A 22,868-nucleotide genomic window follows, 5' to 3' on the forward strand; every position below is an offset into this window, starting at 1 on the left:
AGATCACTTGTGACACACTCCACACAAAGGAGAGTCAAGCTTGATTATCTATTCAAGACATCACTTCCAATTGCCGCCACTTGAGCAAAATGTTGTTGTTATTGTTGTTAGCGGTCGTATCAGATTAAGAAATGATCTATTGGGTTCAACAGCCCAACTAAACAGAAAGTTGGGAATAATTTATGATAATTCATTTTGACAAGTTTACAAATGGCAAGAGCTCATTAATTGGAATGTGATAAAGGGCCTAATAATCTGGCCTACATATTTTCTGCATAATATGTTGTGTGTCCAAACTTAACCCCGAATGTTTATACAGATTTAACTCACCTAGTCCCAGCTTTTTCACGCCATTTACCCCGCTTTCCCCCGCACCCCTTGTCCCTTCACTTTTGCAGTCAATTAGCAAAGTCAATAGGAAATGCCGCCTGGGGCTGCTTCTCCTCTCCCAGTTTTCAGTTCAGTTCAGTTCAGTCCATTTCAGTTTGGTTCAGTTCTGCTGACGTTTTGCTTGTTTAATTTCTAAACGTCAGAAACTTCACACACTCCTTCCCGTCCCCGCCCACTCTCCGCCCATTTATCCGGCAGTTAAGACTACTATTTGAATTTTCACTGGCAGCACAAAGGGCATTTCCCATTTCCCACACAGTGGGCAAGAGTGCTAATTCAAATACAACTACGACTGGCAGGGCTTATGTGATTAGCAAAGTTTTGGCACAAAAAAATCAGATCTATTATCTATTATCTATTATGGGTTGACTTGGCCTGCGTCGTAAGGAAATCATTCATACTATATAGGAGCACTTTTCAATTATTAATTAAGAGGACTCCCTCTTGGCACACAAGACGAACAAGCGAAACTTTTGGATGTGGGACACAAGTTCAGCGGCAGCAGAATGCGGTTTGGGGTTAAATGTGGGCCAGAGCTGAATAATGGAGATGATTTCGGTGCAACGGGCGCAGTAAGTGGCAAATTGAAAGCGACTTAAGAACGTGCATCAATCAAATGCCGTCTGATTAAAAGCAGTTTAATCTATATTCTAACCTGTATTTCAGATACATATATGCATCATATAATAGAAGAATATAAACCTCAAGTACCATGGAACTCAAGAGTCACACAACCACCACTTGAACTTCTCCAATTCTGCCCCCTTTTCTGCCCTCCCCACTCCACAAATGCAATAAAAGCAGCAAAGATAGAATGCCACGCCTATTTACAGATCCCCCCTCATTGAAAACTTGAATGCGGGGGAATCAATTGGATGATGACGACGAGAGTCATGCAAATGCTTAAGAGAAAGAAATAATAAACTAAAGACAAGAGGGCTGTGCGAAGACGAGTTCAACTTGTCTTTTCTTCCCCCGCAACCCCCCACACTCTGAATTTACACGAGTCGTTGGCAGACCTCTTGAGTGATCTTTCCCCTTGGCTTCGCCACCCTCCCCTCCCCTCACGCCATGGGTGAGTTAATAAAGATCAATTGAATTTAAACAAAGCAATTCAACCGAGGAGGAACGTACTTCTTGAATCCCCTTGTCTTGCCACATTTTCCACCCTACACAAACGGACCTCGGATTCCGCTGGTGACTCTTGTTTACAAGTGACAAAAAAAGGGGGGAAGTGTTCCTCTTTCCCCAAAAGCAAATGCGCATTAACATCAATATAATGTCAGCAACAAAGACCAAAATGAGCAGGGGGGTAGGGAAAACAATTAAAAGACGTAGAAGACAGGAAATACACAAGAAGCAGAAGAATCAAAAGCTTGACCCAAAACTTGTTTAGACTCTCTTCAATCATCTTGTCCATTCTTCTTTGTCGGTCATTAGTCAAAATTTGAGCATCGAAATTAATTATACAATACCAGAACCACAATGGGAAACGTTTAATTGGAGGGAAAGAAGCCCTAGAAACAGGCGAAAAAAACACCGAAATAATACAAGCCGCAGCGGCAGAAGCTATTTAAAGTTTCCAAACAACTTCTGCGAAGACGAAGACGACGACTTCCACTTTCCGAAGTGGACAAAACTTTTTGTTACATTTACAATTTGGGACACAAAAGACGCCAAGTTGCTGGCCAAGCGAAATCTTGACTTTGAAGTTTGTAGGCATAGAAAAATCTGTTTGCTAGCAGTTTTTCTCAGCCATCTTTTTTTCGCCGCCTTTGATTTGCTTTCCATCTCGGCGAGGAAAAAAATTGGCAAGCGAACCTCTTGAAAGCGAAGTCTAATTAGGCAATGTCTCAAATGAAGGGAAATGGGAGCAGCGGAGACTCAAGACTGAAGATTCTCTGGCAGATTAAAGTGCAATGAAAGTGAGTGGTAAAGTCGTGGGCTCTTTTGAGGAAACACAATTGCATAAGCGCGGAGTGCAACAAAAGTAATGGCCAAAATTATTCTCAGGCAACAGGGAACCGGAAAAACGATAATTAAGGTGCAGAATGAAGAAATGAAAAGGTTGAGTAACTTCATAAATTACAATGCTCATTTATTACTGTTTGCTATTTTACCTTATCTTATATGGTCTATTGTAAAAGCAATAATAATCTCAATAGTCTCTATAAGACAACATAACAAGATTTTAAATAACAAAGTTTTCTCTTCAATTATCCACTATATATGATAAATATAAATCTGATTAAAAAGAAAAGATATACGAAATTTAAAGACGGGAAGCAAATTGCAATAAAGGGGAGACAAAGACAGTGACAACTCGAAATGTTGTCCCCCTCTATCGTATCTGCATCTCTCTTTCTATCCGCCTGCTGCTTGACCACTTTTATTTTCATGCCTCAATTGAGGCACCCCACACTCCCATTTTCCATTTTCCCCCTTCCCGCCGACCATTTTCCCCACCTTTCCCTTTTGGAGCCCCGCATCATTGTCCATCCACCGTCGAGTGAAAAATTGATTGTCATGCAAAAGTGAACTTTAGTTTCGAGTTTTGAGTGAATTGAGCGAGGTGAAGAGGCCCAGTCAAGAGTGGAGAAAATGTATATAAATAAATACATAAAGCTATTGTCATTCTTCTCCTATCCATCATGGCTTCCGAAAGCGAAAAGGTTTTGAGTGAGGCACAGAAAGAAAAAAATGTGTCCATCTACCGTTTGACATACAAAATGCTCTCAGGGCTTTAAATTATACTTTTCCATTTGGATGAAGCCGAAAACTCAGTTGATTGACACTTTATGACTGAAGATCTGGGATTGTAGCTTGCAATTTTTCTATCTAATAACAATATATTGTTGGTAAATTGGAGAAGTTTGAATTACTATCGATATATCTTTAGCATTTCAGTATTTTTTAGTGTGCTACAAAAATTGTATATATATGGCAACCCTGATTGTCAAGTTAACAGGGCAGCTAGTTGTCAAATTTCTATCAGAATATAGTGACTGTCGAATCGTGGAGACTCAAAGAAGAAAATGAAATCCCAGTACACCCTAAAAGCCAAAGTAAGTGCTTGTTTAATGTCGTCCATCAGGTGAAGTAATTCCCGATTCGAATTCCGATGTAAGCCAGAGCCAGCAAAAACATCTATAGCACTAGGGCCCAACACTAATACTAAACTGGCGGGTCCAAAATCGAGAGCCACGGCGGTGGTGGTGAAGCGCCGGAATCGCCGAAATTGCATTGATGGAGCAGCTGGAGGCTCCACTAGCGGCAATTCCGAGGGGGGTAATTCCAGAGCAGTTTTCTCCGGAAGTGGTAATTCGACAGGAAATATTTCCGAAGGAGGTACATCGACTGGACGCAAGTCCATTGGTAGTAAATCCAGAGGAACTTATTCCCGAGCAGGTTATACCGGTGCTGGCAGTTCCGGATCTGAGAATAGGTCGTCGCCCCAGCTCGTTCCGGTGCGGCGTAAGCCACTCAGTGATTACATGATGCTGGAGGAACATCCATCTACCTCCAGTCGTCCAACCACATCCTCTTCCTATTTATCGGACCAGGATCCTCCGATGAGTTATGCCGCTGCGGTGGAATCACTCCCCATATCCAGGCTCAAGGTCAAGGTGGTGCTATCCCCACGTCTCAAGCGGTCCGGTAATCAGCCGCCGATCAAGCGGCTGAACCCTAAAAATTCAACCGACGCCAAGATCAAATTGATCCCACCGACGCAGTCTAAGGCACACAATATCCAGCTAAATCCGAAGCGCAACATGGCCCAGGTCACGCCTAAATCCCGCGATGCCCACGTGAATTCCAAGTCGAATAACTTAGCGCCACCTGGCGGAAACAAAAAGAAACCCAAGTCGAAGAAATCCCAGAAGCTCAAGCAAAATCAACCACGATCAGAAGCAACTCCTTCTCCGGAGCAGCTAGCCTCACCAAAGTCCTTATCACCTTGTGATAATCAGAGTTCTCCGCCGAAGTTCTCCGATTCCAATGCCTACCTGGAGCATCACCATGAGCAAATGCAGCGCTTTCTGGCTGAGCAGACGGCTGGTCAAAAGCCGTATCCCAACCGTGGCCAAGTGAAGACCTGCAAACAACACAATGCCGAGCTGCCAACCAACCGATCCCTCTTCGACTTCGATGAGCGACTATTCAAGCGCGGCGATCTCGAGTCAGCCGCATTTTTGGCCCAGAACCAGGCCATGATACGCATGTGGCTGAATCCCAACATGCTGATCTCCTAGGCCGCTCAATCAATTACCAATCAAAAATTGATCATTTAGTTTTATATGTGTTTGAAGTTGTTATGTTGCATCAAAATTCTAATTGAAATCTTATGAGCAATCTCTGTGGCACGTAGACTTACGACCTCAACTATGGAAGCCCATTGAGATTGAACTTTATTTTGAATATACATTGGCAAATAAAAAAGTTATTTGATTTCAATATCGTGGTTGTATTTTGCTATTAACGAGCAGAAACTACATTTCTTTCAGCGCATCCAGCTAATTTCCTAATACATACTTCTTCCTACATCTCAAAACGTCCTGAAGTTTGTTGCTGTAGTCATTTGTCACTCGAAGAGGATGCAAAAATTAAAACATGGCCCAGTGAGAAGTGATGGCCTATTGGGGCGGCCAAAAGAGGAGGTTTTGCAGCGGGCGAAAGAAGAGGTCGTCAGCGGGGTCAGGAAAGTGCAAAAATGTGTGCCAGGAAGACAGGGGCGGCGGTGCGCAGGAGCTAAATGGGGGTCTCGTTAAGTGGCAAACGAAGTCAAACGGACGGCGCGACGCTTTTATTTTTGATGCTTCGCTGCCTCTTTGTGTGACTTGTGCTCTCGACTTTCCTCTTTCGTCGCTCGACTCGTGCTCTGCGAAATTGGCCAGAAAAGGCTGGCCAAAACTGGCACGTTCCTATAGCCATTGCTATAGAGCTATGCCCACCAAAGCCATCGAGCCACAGAGCGAGCAGCTCTCTTTCTCGATCCCCCCAACTTCCCATGACAACATGACAACAAAGAGGTCATTTACTTTCCTTGCGAGCATGAAATAATCGTTCGTCGTGGCTCTGACTCTGAAAAAAAAGATGTAAAAACATCGAAAACAGCTCGAAAAGTCAGGCCAAAGCCAAACAAAGCGCAAAGCAAAAAGTCAAACTCACATATTTCGTGCAAAATAAAGCCCAAATGCAACAATGACTACTATTGGTAAAGCAGTAAGATGGGATTGCAACTAACAGATACTCTGTATCTGCGAATATCGCTTTTTAATAAATGAAAGTTTATAAATAAATGTTAGGAATTTTCTAACCATACTAAGAGGTTAAATTAAAAATACCAAGAGTTTATACATATTTAAGTTCAGTTAATTTATACCTAAAAACATCGTTATGGTTTTTAAGGAGTTATATACATAGCTTTTAAGTAGTTTCTGCACTCATATCTAATGATATTACAATAAATCCCACATCATTTATCCGTATCCCAATATACCCTTCCTTCATCAAATGCAATATAAGACAGGAAGGAAAATATAAAGCTGAGAGATAAATGAAATTGGCAACAGAAGCGACAGGCACAGAGGATATAGGCACGGCTGCAGGAGGCCCAACTTTATGGGCTAGCAGTCGAGTTGACTTCTACATTCCGAATCGCTTGGTTTTTAATTTTTTTTTTGCTCGTATCAAAAATCGATTAACAAAGCGCCGCCGGCAGCAATGCGCCGCATAAAGCCGCAAAACTTTAACGGCACATTTAAAAAGGCATTTCTTCAAACGAACTCGCGTGCCAATCTCTCTATGCGCTCGTATCTATGTACGAATTTAAGTATCTATGCGAGGTGGAAGGAAATAAGAGATAATTGGTATAAAATAGCCGTTTATTGCTGTCACAAGTATCGATTTCTATATCAGGATATTAGGATGTGTCACGTGCAGATAGCAGCCAAGGAAAATCTCGCGCTGAAAACTCCCTATAATTCTATTGCTGTTTAAGTTACGACAATTCAGGAAAAAGTGCAAAATTTATTTATATAGTATTAGCATATTATCTCCCTTTAATGAAGCAATACTATTGTTCGTTTTTAATGATTGAAAACAATCACACGAGCATTGCGTAAGCAAACTGGACTTGAAAGTCGGAAAACAATAGTTCGAGCTTGGCTTCTGATCTCATAGGCTTTTATTAGTCAGGGTTATTGTATTGCCATAAATTGCAAGTACAGTGGGTATTGGTTAAACAGAAATTTTATTAAATTCTAGCAATAAAAAGATTAAATAGCTTAATATATGCGTTATATATATATATAAATAAAAATCAAAAAACTACTGTATCCCCTTCGAATAAAAAATTCCCCCATTAGTAATGCGCTGAGCGGCTGAGCAAAATAAAAATATGATTGATCCCCTCCGCACAGCAATCATTTATTTTGTCAAGCCTCTGACCTCATAAGGCGGGCGATCTATTGCTCAACTTCAAAGTCTGTTGTGAAATGCATGCATTTAAATTGTTTCGCAATGGCAGACACACCCGGCAACAGAAGGCAGGCGCAAGTTGAACCCGAAGTTTACACAAGTAAACTAATGCAATTTAATATGTAAAGGTAAACTTATGCTCCTCAAACTTCGCCCACCTCCCCCCACACCACAACCCCACACTTCTTACCCATCAAACGTTGTATTTACAAGTTTCAGCATTTCCATTAGGCGAAAAACACACGCAGACGCACATACATAAATGTTTTATAACCGACTCCATTACTTCATTACTTCATTACTCCATTGTCTATAATTAGAATCGAAACTGCTGACTCGGAAGGGGAGAAGAAGCAGAAGAAGAAGAAACTCTAGAAAGACGAGACTATAATTAGGATGTGCTTCTTGGCGCTGAAGGGGTAAGATTGACACGTTTGAACGCTGCTGATATACTCGAAACTGATTGGCAATCGGAATTCGTTGATGGATTCAATTCGATTCAAAGGGGATTCGTAATGTAAATGTTTGGCTCGGCTCGATAGCTGCGTTATCAGCTTCCAAATTTCGTGGGAACAACAATAACACAGGCCCTCGAAACGTAAACACAGACTGATAGACAGCCCAGCCAAGGGCGAAAATAAAATGGAACTGCAATTGGGGAAAAGCCCCAGACTTAGAGGCAAACATAAGTTCGCTTAAAAATAAACTGGATTAGGCGTAAACCAATAAGCCCATGGGCACATTGAAAATGAGAAACGAAAGCCCCACTTTGCGTGCAACTACAGCTGTGTTTATCCGTTTAGTTGGAAAACTAATTGCGGATATATAGTACAAACATTATGCAAATTCACAGTTTGAAAGGAGCCAACTAATTATAGACTTCGCCTTGTAAAAGCAACAGTATTCAGTTTAATTGCTCAATTTTGTATCCTATTTATTTCTTAAGAAAAAAGAATTCGTCTCATTAAGAGTGATTTTTATTTTGAATATTATTCATTGCACTTTAAATTCTTATAATTGAACAGTTTGTACCGTTAAGCTATCCATTTCCGAGAATGCAAAAACGCTGTTTATTTCCGGTAACCGAAATATTTTATTTGAAAATTATTCTAGAGAATTCAACTGACAGAAATTTATCAAGAAATTTGAGTAAATTAAATAATTTGTTTCCAGCTTTGAATAGAACGAATTTTGTTTTTAGGCGAAAAAAATAAATATTTGAATGTATTTTATCAAAAAACTTAAACGGAAATGGAATTTAGATAATCAGCACTTCCATACATGGGAAAATATTATCATTTCTCCAGCTGCTAATTTCGCGAAAACCACTGTGTCAGATTTTAAGCGTAAGCATGTGTGTGTGGAGAACGCAGTAAAAAAACTGGTCTCAAGTCTCGAAAATATGCGCTCAAGGTCGGTCAACGGATTTGCTTTTGTTGCTTTTCGAAAGAACAACAACAAAAGCAGCTGCAACCAAAAAAGCCGTGCGAAAAAGACACAAGATCGCAAGAATTGAAATGCAACAAGCGCCGCTGCGGGAAAGAGAGGCCAGGATATAATTAGAGAGGGAGCCCGAAAATTCTGCCAGCGGAAGCGGCGGCGGCAAACGTAAATTAAAAGCAATTGTAGAAATTTCCTGAGTTGGCGAAAATGTGAGCAGTAATTTCTGTTGGTTGTCGCCACCCGCGCACCACTACACTGAGCAAAAATCCTGAAATGATCAGTTGCGTCGATCGTGTGGTAAGATGATTTCAGTCAAAATCAAATTGGATAATAAAATAATAGATTTTAAAGTTTGTAGAAGATTATAAACATACATATTTTACAAAATTTATATATTCATCTAGAACGTTTTTTTTGAAGAAATAGCAATATATTAACTTTCTAGTTTTAACTTTTAGCAAATTTTTAAGCCTCTTTCCAGTGGAAATGAAAATCGTATTGGAAGAGCGATCTTGTGGTTTTTCTCAGTGCAATAGTGCCATTACACCCACACGCAGACGCCCGCGAAGCTGCGCCGTTATTTTCGAGTAAATATTTGAATTCCGCGAAGCGAATGGCAAAGCAGCCAAACAACTTTTGCGGTTATTAAGCATAGGATAATAAACACCGAAGAAGCAGAGCAACAAAAATACAAAAAGGCACGCATGATCAATGGGGGAAGGGATAAAATCATGGAGTGGGAGCGGGAGAGCAGAACCCACGACCATGTGCCAGCTAGCCGTCTCGCTCTAGCGCCCGCAACAAGTGCACGAAAGAGCGGCTTAAAACGGAAAAAGGAGCCACCGCGAACATTATAGAATCTGAATAGGATAAATAGACTACATATGCATTGGGAATGTAACTCACTTTGTCCAGACACTTGAGCTCCTCGATGGGGTAAACCACCTTTTGGCAACGGGCACAGGTTTTATTCATCTTGCCGCTTTTTCCTCCTTTGTTTGTTGCTTCTGCGACTGTGTGTGTGTATGTATAAGCCTTTTATTTACACAACAGGATATTACTGTTAACTTTGATTATTTTCCCCGTTTCGACGACACTTTTCGCACTCCCCGATTTACGCTCCTCTTGGTTTAATTTTGCATATTTTCTTGTGATCTGCGAATCGAAGAACCGATCGGATCTGAATAGGAACTACGGGAATGTATTTGGTGTATGTGTAGGTATGAGCCGAGAATTTGATTTACACTATTCACAAAAACATCTAATAACTGGTTTGCTTTGTTGTTGTTGATGTATAAAACAACTGGCGATCGATCGCATCGGCTTTTAGTTACCAATTGTGATCCAATTTACACTTTTCTCTTCGTTTTATTAATTTTCAGCTGTCGCGACTGCGCTGCAGGTAAAAATAAGCGACGCGCGCAGTGGAAAAGAGGAAGAGCGACTGGCGTAGGCGTTCGTAATGAATTAATCCTGTTAGTTTTGATAACACCGCACAGAGCTCGTAATCTACGATTTGAGTGTTAATTTTTAAGGTGAGTTTGATTGAGGCGCGACACAAACGAAATAACGCGACAATCCGCGATAAATATTCCGCTCCGTTCGAATAGAGTGACCGCAGCAGACTGCGAGCAAAGTGACCGTTGCGGGGTTGTGGTGCAATATTTTTCGATGTCTTGCTATGTTTTTGAGTTCCCTTTTTGGCAGTATTGGCGCCACTGTTTTGCGGAGAAATTGCTTTGCAGTGTTACCATCTTGTCGATTGTAAAATATATCAAGAATGTAATTTAAATCTTCGTTTGAAAATGGATCTTTAACGGTTAAGCAAGTTTAAGGGGTGTTTTAACAACATAATATTTTGATAGTTAATCGAACTTTAAGGTACCGTTGGTATAAAATCGTTATATTTTTTTTGTGTATCTGTAAATGTTTCAAAGCTTAAGAGAGAAATTTAGTATTATAGTTTCAATTTATTTCAAACATTTGGATAAACATATGGAATAGTTTGTACTGCAAGTACGAGCAATTACCTATCGGCTGTCGTCGATAGACCGATAGCTTCTGTACCGGCTGGTGCACAGGGTGCCCGCGGCACTTGACCCACCACCCTCGAATCCTTGGAGTTTTACTATCGAAATTTTCGGTGTGTGTGCATATCCTGCTGCTTCCAGGGCGTAGGACCAAAATTAAGCTACAAACCCATTCAAATTGGGTTAAATTGAAGGCCAAATTCATGCAAAGCAGGGAGAACATCAAAATCAGCTTGTAAATATCTGCCAAAAGAGTCGAGTTGGCTTTTTCGCTCAGCCAAAATCGCTAGTGAGTCACCCACTTCTTTGTGCTTCACTTTTTTTCCTGGCTGCCAGACAAAGAAAGCTGCGCATGTTGTGAAATATTAAGACGGGAAAGGATCAAACAACGAATAACAGTTCATTGAAATTAGATAGTTTATCGCTGCATAATGAAAGGCGTAGCTACATCCCTTTCCCACCCCCCACAACGCCCTAAAGTAGGCAAAGTGGAAGTAAACACGCACACAGAGGCCCCCTTTGGAAAATCGATAATCCGTGCCGTGTCCGTGTGAGCGCGTGCGAGTGTGAGTGAGACAAATGCCGGTGTGTTCTATCGACCGACTGGCACAATAACAACAACAAAACGTTGACTGCCAGGAAGTGGTGGAGTGCGAAAGAGACGGAACACGCGAACAGTGAAACAAGTGTAAACAAATCACAAAAGGCACTTAGAAATAAAACAACGAAGGGAAATCCAACAAATCATAAATAATTAAAGCTCTTTAAGGCTCAATCATTATTCGCAACATTATACGCGGCCAAAGGAATTACTACACGAATGCCAATCAGCTTTTTCTGAGCAAAATGCAGACGCTTCGCAAGAAAACGAGTCCTTGTAAATGTAAGTGACACAAATAGCACCTTAAAACGGAATTTTGTCATCTATAAAGTTATTCTTCTTGTTGGATGTCTATAGCAAACATTGAATTTGACATCTAACTTAGAAAAAACGGTCCTAATTTGTTCCTGTTTAAAAATGTGTTGCCCCTCCAAAAGCACCTTATATCAAACTGTACTCATACGCCCTTTTGTAAAGACATGTGGGTAGATGGTAAATATTTTGTCAGTCAACTTTTCTACTTAACTTTCTTCATCTCCCTCCCTCCCTCTCTTATATGCGTAATTCGACCATAGCGGTGTCCCTTGTTTACTTAAAAACCTAATCATACTTATCAGCAGCGACAAAGTAAATTCCTCACCATTGAATAAAAACTCAACGCTTTAGGTTTATTTGTGAACGAAGCTAGTTTTTCAAATTCCGATATATCCTATTGATCGATCCCTCGCTTCAATGCTAGATACGGCTTATCGATAAGCGACTCGGACAGCATCTGCCAATCGAATAGCAGCTGCTGCGCCGGCGTCGCAGGTGTTGCAGTTTTCCCAAAAAAGATCAACAATGGCCGAGAGAGCTGCGCGTTTTCTGTACTGTATTTTGCGCCACAAAAATCACTAAATAATAGAGTGTGCACACACGAGTGCCTCAAAGAGTGTGTGTGTGTTTTTGTTTGCTATTTCAATTGAACAAACTGCGACAATCCAGTCCAGTCGAAAAAGAGAGACACAGTGAGAGCATTCGCATCGTTTCCACGCTCTCATTCGCTTTTATTCATTCCATGATCGCGCATCGTTCTCCGCTAGAATTTAATTAAATCTATAGCGTCGCGAAAAATCGTTGTGGAATTTATGTATTGTTTGTCCTCCATTGTGTGCCCCCTCCAGCCCCAACACACTCTCCTCCTCGTCCGCGTCCCAATGGAAATGTCAACAGACACACACACAACAGAGAGGCCCGGAATGCTACACTGATTCTGTTGACACTTCGGTGGCCAGAGTTCCAGAATTCCAGAGTTTTTCCAGCCAGCGTTTTCCCAATGAGCAGGAGCAGTACCCACTGAGACTTCGGCCGGGCGAAACATGGTCAAGTCCCTGGTGGCCAAATTGTCCACAGCCTCCTCCAATCTCTCGTTGGCCAGCACCTTTGGCGGCGGCAGCGGCGCGGCAGAGGAAACGAATTACGCAAAACGTTAGCGAAAACAAACTAAGCAAATACACAAATCACAAACAAACAAACACAGTGACCCCTCCGCAGTGAGAAACGGCAAACAAAACCAAGATACAAACATATGCGAAGATCACAGTGAATATTTTTTTGATTTTGTGCTGATAAGACGAAGCTATATATAAAAAATACTCGCGATGGTCCCATCACTATAGCAGATTGAGATTTACTAATACAATAATGGTTGATATTCAAAGAATCGAGTTCTTTATGAAGTTGAAGAAGATTATTAGAAGTTTTCCAGTGTACATACATGTTTAAAAATCTTTTCAATTCTACTAAGACGTTAAAAACTGTTTTAGCATGCAGTATAAAATTGTAATAAAAATGCTTCGGAAAACAAATAATTAATAATACGATGTTATTAAATTATAGTTCGTAGCGGATCAAAAATGAGAAACGAATGCAAAATGAACGCAAAATATTGAATAAAACAATGAACGACTTCCCGATCTTGAACGAAGATTTTTAGTGAATAATTTCCTTTAATATTTCATATAAATATAAAGCACAATAAAAAATATATAATACATATAAATTTGGCATTCCATGGAAGCATCATTTTAAATATTGAATGATCCAACGCGGAACACAAGTGTTCATTCGAGCAAATAATTATTCGAAAAATTTGAAAAATGAATCATTCAAAAGATTTGAATGGGGATTCGCTCCAATAAACCCATATTTGTCCACATTCTTTAGAGTTTTGACAAAATGCATTATACTTCTTTTGATAAACTAATGAGTAATTAGTTTGCTTGCCATTTCATTTTATATTGCAAATATTAAAGCATTTTCGTTTACATTTCGGACTAGATGGTTTAATTTAAATATAATTATAATTAATTCCGTTACTCCTTTTGTAACTTTTTTATCTTTTAATTTTTGAAATGTTGCCAAAATTTTTAACAGCGCTAAATAAAATCGTTTATAAATGTGGGTGCTCTCAAAATAAATCAGCCACACCCCAAATCCCACGGCTTCCAAAACTGACGAGTGACCACTGCACTCTGTAAAACATTTTCGGCAAACCAAAATTATCCGAATACACACCTTAACAAACACAAAGACTCATTCTGACATTCGATTCTTGCCCTCTTTTTCCAGATCGCAATGATCCGGGACGCTTTTTCGGCGATGGCGTTCAGTTCAAGGCAAAGCTCATCGGCATTCTGGAGGTAAGAGCTTACTTTTTGGATAAATTTCAGTACATAACATTGGGATTCTTCCAAATTTAAGGTGGGCGAGGCTCGAGGTGATCGGATGTGCCAGGAGGCGCTGCAGGATCTCAAAATGGCCATCCGGGCAGCTGGAGAGCACAAGCAGCGGATAACCATCCATGTTACCATCGATGGTCTGCGGCTGAGGGATGAGAAAACGGGTGACTCCCTGTACCATCATCCGGTGCATAAGATCTCCTTCATCGCCCAGGATATGACGGATTCGAGGGCCTTTGGCTATATCTTCGGATCGCCAGACAGTGGTCACCGGTTCTTCGGCATCAAGACGGACAAGGCGGCCAGCCAGGTGGTGCTGGCGATGCGCGATCTCTTTCAGGTAGTTTTCGAGCTCAAGAAGAAGGAGATTGAGATGGCGCGCCAGCAGATCCAGGGGAAGTCCCTGCACGACCATTCCAGCCAGCTGGCCTCCCTGTCGTCGCTGAAGTCCGCCGGCCTGGGCGGCATGGGTCTGGGCCACTCGGATTTGGCCAGCGGAGGAATCTCTTCCGGCCATGCCCTCACCCTGCTGGGCAGTAGTCTTAGCACCACGAATGGAACGAGCAGGCTGGGCGTAAATCTTGACGTAGCCAAGGCATCCGGATCGGCGGCCAAAGAGGTTCGTTATCCAGTCATATGCTATTTCAAAGTAGTTTTTATTACAACACTATATTTTATAGGTCTCTCCGGAATCCGTGGCCGATCTGGTGGACTTGGAGCAGGAGCTTACTTCGCTTCAGCGGGGAATCAGTCAGATGGAGAGGATAACGCCAAACGAGCCGACCACCAGCAGCACTGGTGGTGCTGGCCATCCATCTCTAGCAAAATCAGCCAGCGAGGACGATCCTTTCGGAGACTCATTTATCTATGTGCCCTCTTATAGCATCCTGCCACCGCCACCTGATTCCGGACGCAACAGGCACAAGCCGCCCAACAAAACACCTGATGCGGTGACCAGTTTGGATGCAATGCTTTCGCCACCTCCTGGTACAAGTAGCTCCCAAGGATCAGCCAACACTGGACTGCAGGCTGCAGATAACGACGATGACAATTGGCTGCAGGAACTGGACCAACAAAATGATGTCTTCGACACGTCCAAAGTGGTGAGCAGCAGTGGATTGGGTTCGGTTTTGGCCATGGCTCCGCTGGCCTCCAGCGAATCCACGGCCACTCCCACGCAACAACTGACGGAGATTGCTGCAGGATCTGGACCTTTGGCTGATCTGGATATGGGCCTCAGTTCGGCCTTGGGAAATGAGGAGCAGACCTCAACCATTTTGTCATTGGGTGAGTTGAAAAGAGCATAGCTCCTCCTACTTTTCCACATCATTGAAGTTGTCGCGTCTTGTGTGGAATTTGGTCGCTTTGTCATCTCCATTGAAGCGATAAAAAAGCTGTCTGTGATCGTGTGGGGAGTGGTCAGTGGAACTAGATGTGTCCGCCCGGCAAGGGAACAATTGGTAGTCTTCTTGGGTCAAATTAATTGAACTGAATGGAATCTTCGGGGGTAAAACTCTTAACAGAATTTGGTTTTGTGTGTAATTATACAAAACCTGTGAAAAAAAATTATACAATGAATGTGTAAAGAAACTCTTAAGGATCTAAACATATATTTGGATAGTTTTGAAAACGTCTTATTTCTTTATTTTGTCTCATGTGATTTATAGGCTTATTTTACCCTAATCTTATCTTGTTCATAAAACATTTTTGGTTTGTCCCTTTTTTACGTTACTTTTTTAATCTTAATTTATTTGTGGATTTGGTTAGTAACGTGCTCATCCTAAATTCAACGCTACTCACAACAAATTAACTTATATATCTTTTAAATAGGGATCTTCGTTTGTGGATTTGTTGTCTTCGGAACTTATCGAAGATATAAGCTTTCTCTTCCATTTCTTCTGAGCTCTTTGAGTTTTTCTCCTGTTTTTGATTTTGTGCCAAATGCGAATTCGGAGTCTCCGCTTGGAGCTGCTCTCATTGCTTGTTATCCCTGTCGTTTTCCTGATCCCTTCTGTTCCATTGTTCAGATGCGTTCACGGATTTGGATCCGCTAGGCACAGGACGCACCAGGCCGTATGTCGATAGGAAATACTTCTTCCAAGAGCTAAAGAATCCGCCGAAGAAGCTGCTCAAGGAGCTCAGCTCCGGCAGCCAGGCGGGTCTCGGTCTGGGTCTCTCTCTGGGTCAGTCGGATGGCCTCTTTCCGGAGGATAGCACCACCATCTCCACAACCACCACCACAGCTACTAACATCACCGCAGGTACTAACCAACCGCAATTCGAACACCATTATTGCACAGAGAAAAAAATCATTAACAATTAAAATGTATTTCTTTTATCATGATAAACGAGTTGTGCATCATTTTTGGCGAAATTTTTTCTCTGTGCAATTAGGAATCGCCTTGAATAAGCAGCTATCTAAAGTTTGCACTTGCACCGCAGGAAATCCGCTCCAGAACTCGGCTAACACACTAACATCCACCGCTAGCACCGCCGCCAGTCTGGGACAGCTCCTGTCCACGGTTGCTCTCAATCCCGATCCGCTTCCCGCTCCCATTTCCATACCCACATCTATTTCCCATTCGATCACCCCGAGCGCTGAGCTGAAACTGTTGCTTGGCCATGTCACTAATCCACCTAATCCCACCGGCCACTATTATACCACAGAACCGCCAACGCTGACCTCGCTGGAGAATCCCCATCCGCCGGCGGATCCTGTACTTCTGCCCAGGGATACGGATCCGTTCTCGCCCACTCGCAAAAAGAGCGATCCAGATCCCTTCCAGGAGAGCGATCTCTTTGCCAAGCTGGATGCCTTCGAGTTCGAGGCTCCGCCGGCGGTTCCAGCTCCCTCGATTCCAAATTTGGCAACGGAGACAAAAGCGAATGTATTCAATGGACCACTTCAGGTGCAATTGCCACCAGAGAAGGAGTTGCAGCTTCAGCAGCCTCCAAGTACGGTGAGGAACCGTCCCACAGCATCTGTTTCCGCCCTTCCAAGTGGCGGAGCACTAGATGTGATCTCCAGTATAAGCAACAAGAAGATGCCGCATCTTTTTGGCCAGGCCAGATCATTTGGCAAATCTGGTTCGGATATTGGATCGAGTGTTAACATGCGCCGCTTGCAGGAGAGCGATTCGTTGAGTGAAACAGAGGCAGCACCCGAGCCACCGCCGCGTCCAGACTCGACTCCGTACTCGGAACCTCCGCCCCTGCCACCCAAGAAGCAGTTCAGCGACCTGGTCATCCGACCGTCGCCTGCAAATCCCACTCCACCGCCAACAACCGGAAGGTATGAGTATTTGAACAGTAATGTCACGGCAAGAAGGACTATCTCCTCCGTTGACGCACCACCCATTCCATTGCCATCGCGCCGTGTTGGTCGCTCTGATGGCTGCTTTCCGGGTCCGGGAAGGCCAAGAAAACCTGGACACACCGAGGATGATTATCTAGCTCCGTTGGGAGCTCCACCGCCATTGCTGCCGCCACCCAGCCAAGGATCCTCGGCTCGCGCGAGGCCTCAACGGCAGGCATCGCTAGGCAGGCCGCAGGATATCTACGAAAACAAGGCGGAGATTTTGCAGGCTCAAGCACAGGCGCAGGCCCAGGCTCCGGAAGTAGCGCCCTCTAGCAATACCTTGGCTCCCGATATCACCCTAACACAATTGCTCACCCTGGGGATGGATGATTTGGCTATCAAACTGAACGTTCCCGCCAGCAAACTGAGCACCATGACTCTGGTCCAGTTGACAGCCTATCTCTCCGAGTATTTGTCCAGTGAAAAAAGCCAAGTTCACAGTCAAGAGAGGAGATCTTCGCCAGCCAACACAGCTCCTGCGCCATCATCCACGGCTGCTGTGTTCAAGGTAAACTTCGATCAGCAGACCTCATTCGTGGCCAAGTTCGACGATACTTTTGGCGAGGATGAACCAGTAATGCCTTCCGGTTCTTCGGACTCCACCTTTGTGGCCAATTTCGCCAACTTCAACGACGCACCAACTCCGATGCCGACAGTATCGCCAGTTGTTGCGACAGTGCCCTCAGCAGATCGGTATGCTGTATTTCGCGAGATCATCGATCAGGAGCTTCAGCAGCAACAGCAGGAAACGGATCTTATGGGCGATTTGACACCACCGCCTGTGGATGAGACCCAGGCCAAGGAAATTCCAGAGGGCTTGGAGGTGAACAATGTGGGTGCGGAGCTACCAATTGATGCCTTAGATGTCAAACCTGCGCCGAAGATCGACACAAAAATCACCGAAGTGGTGGCCCAGGCCAAAGATCGTTACGCAGCTCTGCGGGACATTATCCTAGTGGAGAATCTCTTTGATAAACCAGCAATAGCAACCGGCACTCAGCCTGAGAAGGAAAAGGATCTGTTGCAAGACTTTCCTGAGTTCAGTGATGAGTTCAATGAGGATCATGACCTTCGTCAAATTATGGATCATCAGAATGTGCAGACTCATGCCCGCGATCGCCATGGCTTGGTTGACAGCAGGGGCTTTCCAACAGAGCCTTCGTCTTCTGCTTTGACCGTGGGCGATGATGATGAGGACGAGGATGCTGATGCGGGTGGTGAGAGCAGCCTGGATAGCAATGAGAAGGACGCAGAGCCTGTCAGCGGCCAGGATCAGTATGAAAAGCTTTCTACGTCGACGCAACAACTGGATGCAACTGCTCCGGTTCTAGAGGATGTCCAGCAGCAGCAGCAATCCCTGCCTCCAAAACAGGATCAAAAATTCCTCTCCATCCTAACGGCTCCCGGTGGTGGAACGAAAGATGACATCGAGATCGACGAGCTTATGCATCGTGCAATTTCGAATCTCTCCCTGGACTCAAGGGATCGAGTTTCGCCCGCCACCTCCTCGGCAGCTCCATCACGTGGAGCTCCCGGCTTGCACACGCCCTCGCAATTCAATGATGTCAGCACGTCGCCGATTCCCCTCCAGAAACCAGGCATGGGCCCATCGCCTGTGCCTTCGCAGCTTTCGGCCGTGTCCCAACTCATCGATACCGCAACGAAACAAATGATGGGCGACAAGGATCGGGAAAAGCAATCCTGGGCTACTTTCGATTCCCCGAAGGCAAAGGGCAAGGCAAGGCTAACTCTTCCGCCGCCACCACCTCCTGCCTCCAACACTTCGCAACCGGATACGGTAGAATCGCCTTGCAGTTCGGATCCTCGGGATGATGGTTGGTCAAAGCAACAGCGCCGGTGGGCGAAGAAGGAGCGCCAGCAGACATCCTCATCATCCCGAGATCTAAGTCCCTGGGACGATGAAACGCCGGAGTATCTGAAGCGGCGACAGCTGGCCGCCGCTCAAATGGCTCATCCCCATCAGCCCCCTATGCAAGCTCCACCTCAGCATACGGACCGGCATGGATACTACATGCGACACGCCAGGCGGATGAACTCTTGCGACGAGGACTACGAGTAAGTCCACTTCCTTGAATAATTATATAGGTAATATAATAATAATTCCCCATACCTTTAATATTTGTAGCTACGATGGGGAATTCGTTGCACGCCGAGATCAGCCACAACATCAACAGCAGCAGCGAAAGTTCAAGCACGGACTCTCTCGCAGCAGGGATAACTTTGAATTGGGTGCGTTTTTCATAAAACTGATTTTTAAATCAATCTTTAACGATACTTGTGTTCCTGCAGAATCCCCCAGCTGGTATCATCACCCGGCGCACCATACATGGTCACCTCAGGAGATTGAGCAGGCGCGCGTTCGGTCCTTCGATCGTGCTGCTTACGAGCGATCCAGCTATGGCCCACCACCACCCATCTACGACAAACGTGGACAACTGAGAGGCAAATATCGCGGAGATCACAGGGATAGGGAACGAGAGCGTGATCGCGACCGAGAGTATCGGGATTATGCACGTCCAAGCTACGATTTCGACTACGAAAATGTCTACGAAGAGCGTGGAGGTCGCTCACCGTTGGCCTACAAGCCAGGAAGAGGTGGCGGTGATTATCTGTATGACAGAGAAAGGGACAGGGATCGGGAGCGCGATCGCAAATCCTTCGATCGAGAAAGTCTCGAGTCCTATGAGAGCGCCAACCGTCGTCGTCGCAGTTTCGGTAGTGGAAACGATGTTTATGGCAGCCTGGATATTCGGGATGATTACCGTGGGGATAGGGATCGTGAACGCGATCGCGAGCAGATGAAGACCCGTTCATTACGAAAGCCAACAACTACGTCCGGAAAGCTCCGCATAAGTGGTGACATTGATTACGAGCAGGACTCGGAGCAGGACTTCCAGCAGCGATCTGGAGTACGAAGCCTGCAACGTCCCAATCAGCTAGGCGGTGATGTGGTGCTGCCCTCCAATGCGGTAGTGGGTCCACAGCGATTGCGCAAGAGCAGCGGCTCCAGTCCCTGGGACGGAGAGGGTATGTGTCGCAAGTTTGTAATTCATATCGGTTCTCTCGTATTAATTGTATGCGCATTGCAGAACCAGCCTTGCCTGGTCAGAAGTCTTGGAAGCGTCCAGCGAGCGCTGCTGAAACTGAAAGGCGACTGGCTGAGAGTCGTAGAGCAGCGGCTTTGGGTCAAACTCCCTCCGATGGAGAAAAAGAACGAAGGTTGGTGGGATATTATTTTATGAATAGAGTAAATATTTTCTTTAACACCTTACTTAACGCGCAGATTCCGCAAGAAGACCCGAGCCCGCAGTGCCAAGGATTTAGCCACCGTCGGTGCTCCCAGCGCTAGTACTTCTGCCCCGTCCAGATCGAGCTATGGGCGTGGCATCAGAGATAACTATGACTATATATGTCCAGGCCAGTGTAACGATGACGACGACGATGATGATGAGGACTACGTGGATGATGAACCGCCAACGGATGAGGATAAGTTCGAGAGGTTGAATCGCCGGCGACATGAGATGCACCAGCGAATGCTGGAGTCCGAGCGTCGCCAAATGGAACGCCATCAACCGCCATCGCTGGCGAAGCTTCCGGGCCAGAATCGTACACGAGGCGTCGTGGTTAACAGTGACTATGGTTTTGTGGACAGTTACGAGCAGACTCCAACTCCCACGCCACGTTCGAATGCCAGTAGCACTGGACCAGGTGGCCTGATGATGAGTGGCGGGGAGTCCTCCGCTGGAGTTACCAGCTCCAAGTTCAATTTTGACGATGGATTTGAGTCAGATTTTAATCAGAGCTCTCCGCCGCCGGCGCCAGCAGGTACCGCCTCCAGTTGCAATTCCACGCCGGCGGGTCCAGTTTCGGCAAATGCGAACAGCGGCGGATCGAAGAGCCTGTTCCGCTTCTCCAATGATTTTTCAGATCGCGAGAAACGGGAGCAGTTTGAGATGGAAACACCGCCGACCTCAACACCACCCATTACGCAGAAACTGCGATTTGATGATAATGTTAAGGTGTCCCAGTTCGACGATGCTGCCTTTGAGGATGACTTCGCCAAGGCATCATTCGATTTTGAAAAGGAACAAGCGGCTACTGGCACAGCAGGAGCTGGAGGATCAGGTGCCATGAGCAGGAAGCAAAATATGCGAACCAGCAAGCTGCAGCAGCGGCAGGAGCTCATCAAGAAATCCGAGTCGGTAAACATATTTGCCAAAAAGCAGGAGGATCCCTTCGAGGATGACGAGTTCTTCAAATCACCAGAGCAGGAACAGGCCATGGATCAGCACAATGATGACGCCGAGGGCGGCAAGTTCCAGTGGAGCGAGGACGCGAACTTTGCAAAGTTCGATGAAAACATGTGATTTGACCAACTGTTTGCCAAGGCATCGGGGCAGCGACCGGATCCGGACATCGATAACCACAACTATGCGGAGATTGATGTGGTCAATGACACGGACTTTTCCTTTCTGGCCAATCTCAATCACTACTACCAGCAGCAGCGACTGCATAGCTTGCGACAGAGCTTAAATGGCCATATTTACTGCAACTTGCCCGTCCAGCAGTTGCAGGAGCAAGTGAATCAGCCGACTAGGAAATCCATCTCCACATCCACAAGTCCCTGGCATGAGCCAAAGGTCAAGTTGAAGCCGCTGCAGCAGCTGCTGAGGAAGCCGAAAAAGTGGAAACTCAAGCGCACCCTAGATGACTTTCTAAAGTGTCTGATCATTGCGTCCTCGGAGCATGTGTACGATTACGATGTGCTGTGGTAGGATCCGGCGGATCGGGAGGATGAGGAGCAGTCTTAGGGAAGAGAGAGAAATGAAGAAACCATACGATATTTAATTCGCCACATATATCTAGTCAACTCAATCGCCATTTAAACTTGCAATATCGTAACACTCCAACGAGGACTTACTCCCTACTAACTCTGCCCAAGCCAAAACATCACACAGCTTAGATCCTGTTCCAAAGCCAAATTGTATATATAGATTTATCCAGCAGTCGATTCCCAAGCAAGCCATAGAGAAAACTAAAACGAGAACAAGTGTTTGTTAAAGCTACTCCCCACTCGACAAGTAACGAAATACTCACGCCCCCTGCCCCGAATCATCAATCGATCCACAAATCGAAAGCAACTTATTAATTGCCTATGCTAGATGTCGTCTAATCCATATATCGAATTATCCAAAGTGCAACCATTGTGCTAGCATACAATACCACATATATTCCTAGGGTACGTTTATGTTTATGCATACTACAAGCATAATCCGTATGATTGTTTGATTACATAGTTAACTAACGACTAATTAGTTTAATTCCACGGCAAAGTGTTTTATGATTTGACTATATATTATACATAACTATATATTTATACGTAACTGAACAAGCAACTGAAACTGAACGATCAAGTAACTCCCAAGCAGCTAAATAATATACGATAATTATACATACGAACCTATTCTTATACATATGTAATGCAATTATACGAATACGATAGTTATTGTCAAGTCCCTTTGTGTAGGGGATGCAAGAATTGGTTTTTGTCCCATCATTTTGTTCTATTAATTAAACTGTGAGAAGCATATTACAAATGGTTTTATTTATTTGGACAAGTCAAGTCGTTTCCAAACTTTTGATTACTTGAATGTTGTGTGGCAACATACAGACATATATATCCATATCGGATCGTATGCAAATGGGTGGGTGGTTGGCTGCTCTGCCAGCACCTGCCATTTAGGCCGCTTTTGGAGCCAAGTGTCTGACAATTTGGAGCGCCAATTAGCCAGGCCAGCTGTGGTCTTCTACGCCCCAAAAACTAT

General features: G+C 44.5%; 3 protein-coding genes across 10 annotated transcripts in view; 2 read left to right on the plus strand and 1 right to left on the minus strand.

Annotated features, from left to right (window-relative positions):
• The window catches only part of LOC6605998 (LIM and SH3 domain protein Lasp), a 28,052-nt gene extending 18,104 nt beyond the window's left edge, over nt 1–9,948 (minus strand). For 2 of the 4 annotated variants that reach the window (XM_032717716.1, XM_002030773.2), the window contains exon 1: nt 9,220–9,947. In XM_032717716.1, coding sequence (XP_032573607.1) covers nt 9,220–9,288 — 69 coding nt within the window. In that variant the 5' untranslated portion in view covers nt 9,289–9,947. Of the gene's footprint in view, nt 1–9,219 lie in introns of all 4 variants that reach the window. The other 2 variants (XM_032717714.1, XM_032717717.1) reach the window with 2 other exon arrangements.
• On the plus strand, nt 3,259–4,845 carry LOC6605999. 2 transcript variants are annotated; one of them, XM_002030774.2, is made up of 2 exons: nt 3,259–3,455; nt 3,519–4,845. In XM_002030774.2, exons 1-2 carry the CDS (start codon nt 3,426–3,428, stop codon nt 4,641–4,643), a joined length of 1,155 nt encoding a protein of 384 aa, XP_002030810.1. In that variant the 5' UTR covers nt 3,259–3,425; the 3' UTR covers nt 4,644–4,845. The 2 variants fall into 2 exon arrangements, with proteins under 2 accessions (XP_002030810.1, XP_032573609.1); XM_032717718.1 differs by having other exon boundaries at nt 3,372–3,455; nt 3,523–4,845.
• An 815-nt stretch (nt 9,949–10,763) lies between the features above and the next one.
• Nucleotides 10,764–22,633, plus strand: LOC6606000 (protein disabled). 4 transcript variants are annotated; one of them, XM_032719642.1, is made up of 10 exons: nt 10,764–11,226; nt 13,555–13,625; nt 13,687–14,283; nt 14,345–14,951; nt 15,692–15,925; nt 16,107–19,098; nt 19,169–19,272; nt 19,333–20,070; nt 20,133–20,262; nt 20,327–22,633. In XM_032719642.1, exons 1-10 carry the CDS (start codon nt 11,190–11,192, stop codon nt 21,408–21,410), a joined length of 6,594 nt encoding a protein of 2,197 aa, XP_032575533.1. In that variant the 5' UTR covers nt 10,764–11,189; the 3' UTR covers nt 21,411–22,633. The 4 variants fall into 4 exon arrangements, with proteins under 4 accessions (XP_032575533.1, XP_032575535.1, XP_002030811.1 ...); XM_002030775.2 differs by lacking the exon at nt 10,764–11,226 and adding an exon at nt 11,754–12,411; XM_032719644.1 differs by lacking the exon at nt 15,692–15,925 and having other exon boundaries at nt 10,767–11,226; nt 16,332–19,098.
• The last annotated feature ends 235 nt before the right edge of the window (nt 22,634–22,868 follow it).

Source organism: Drosophila sechellia, chromosome 3L (genome assembly GCF_004382195.2).
Source record: "Drosophila sechellia strain sech25 chromosome 3L, ASM438219v1, whole genome shotgun sequence".
Taxonomy (NCBI): domain Eukaryota; kingdom Metazoa; phylum Arthropoda; class Insecta; order Diptera; family Drosophilidae; genus Drosophila; species Drosophila sechellia.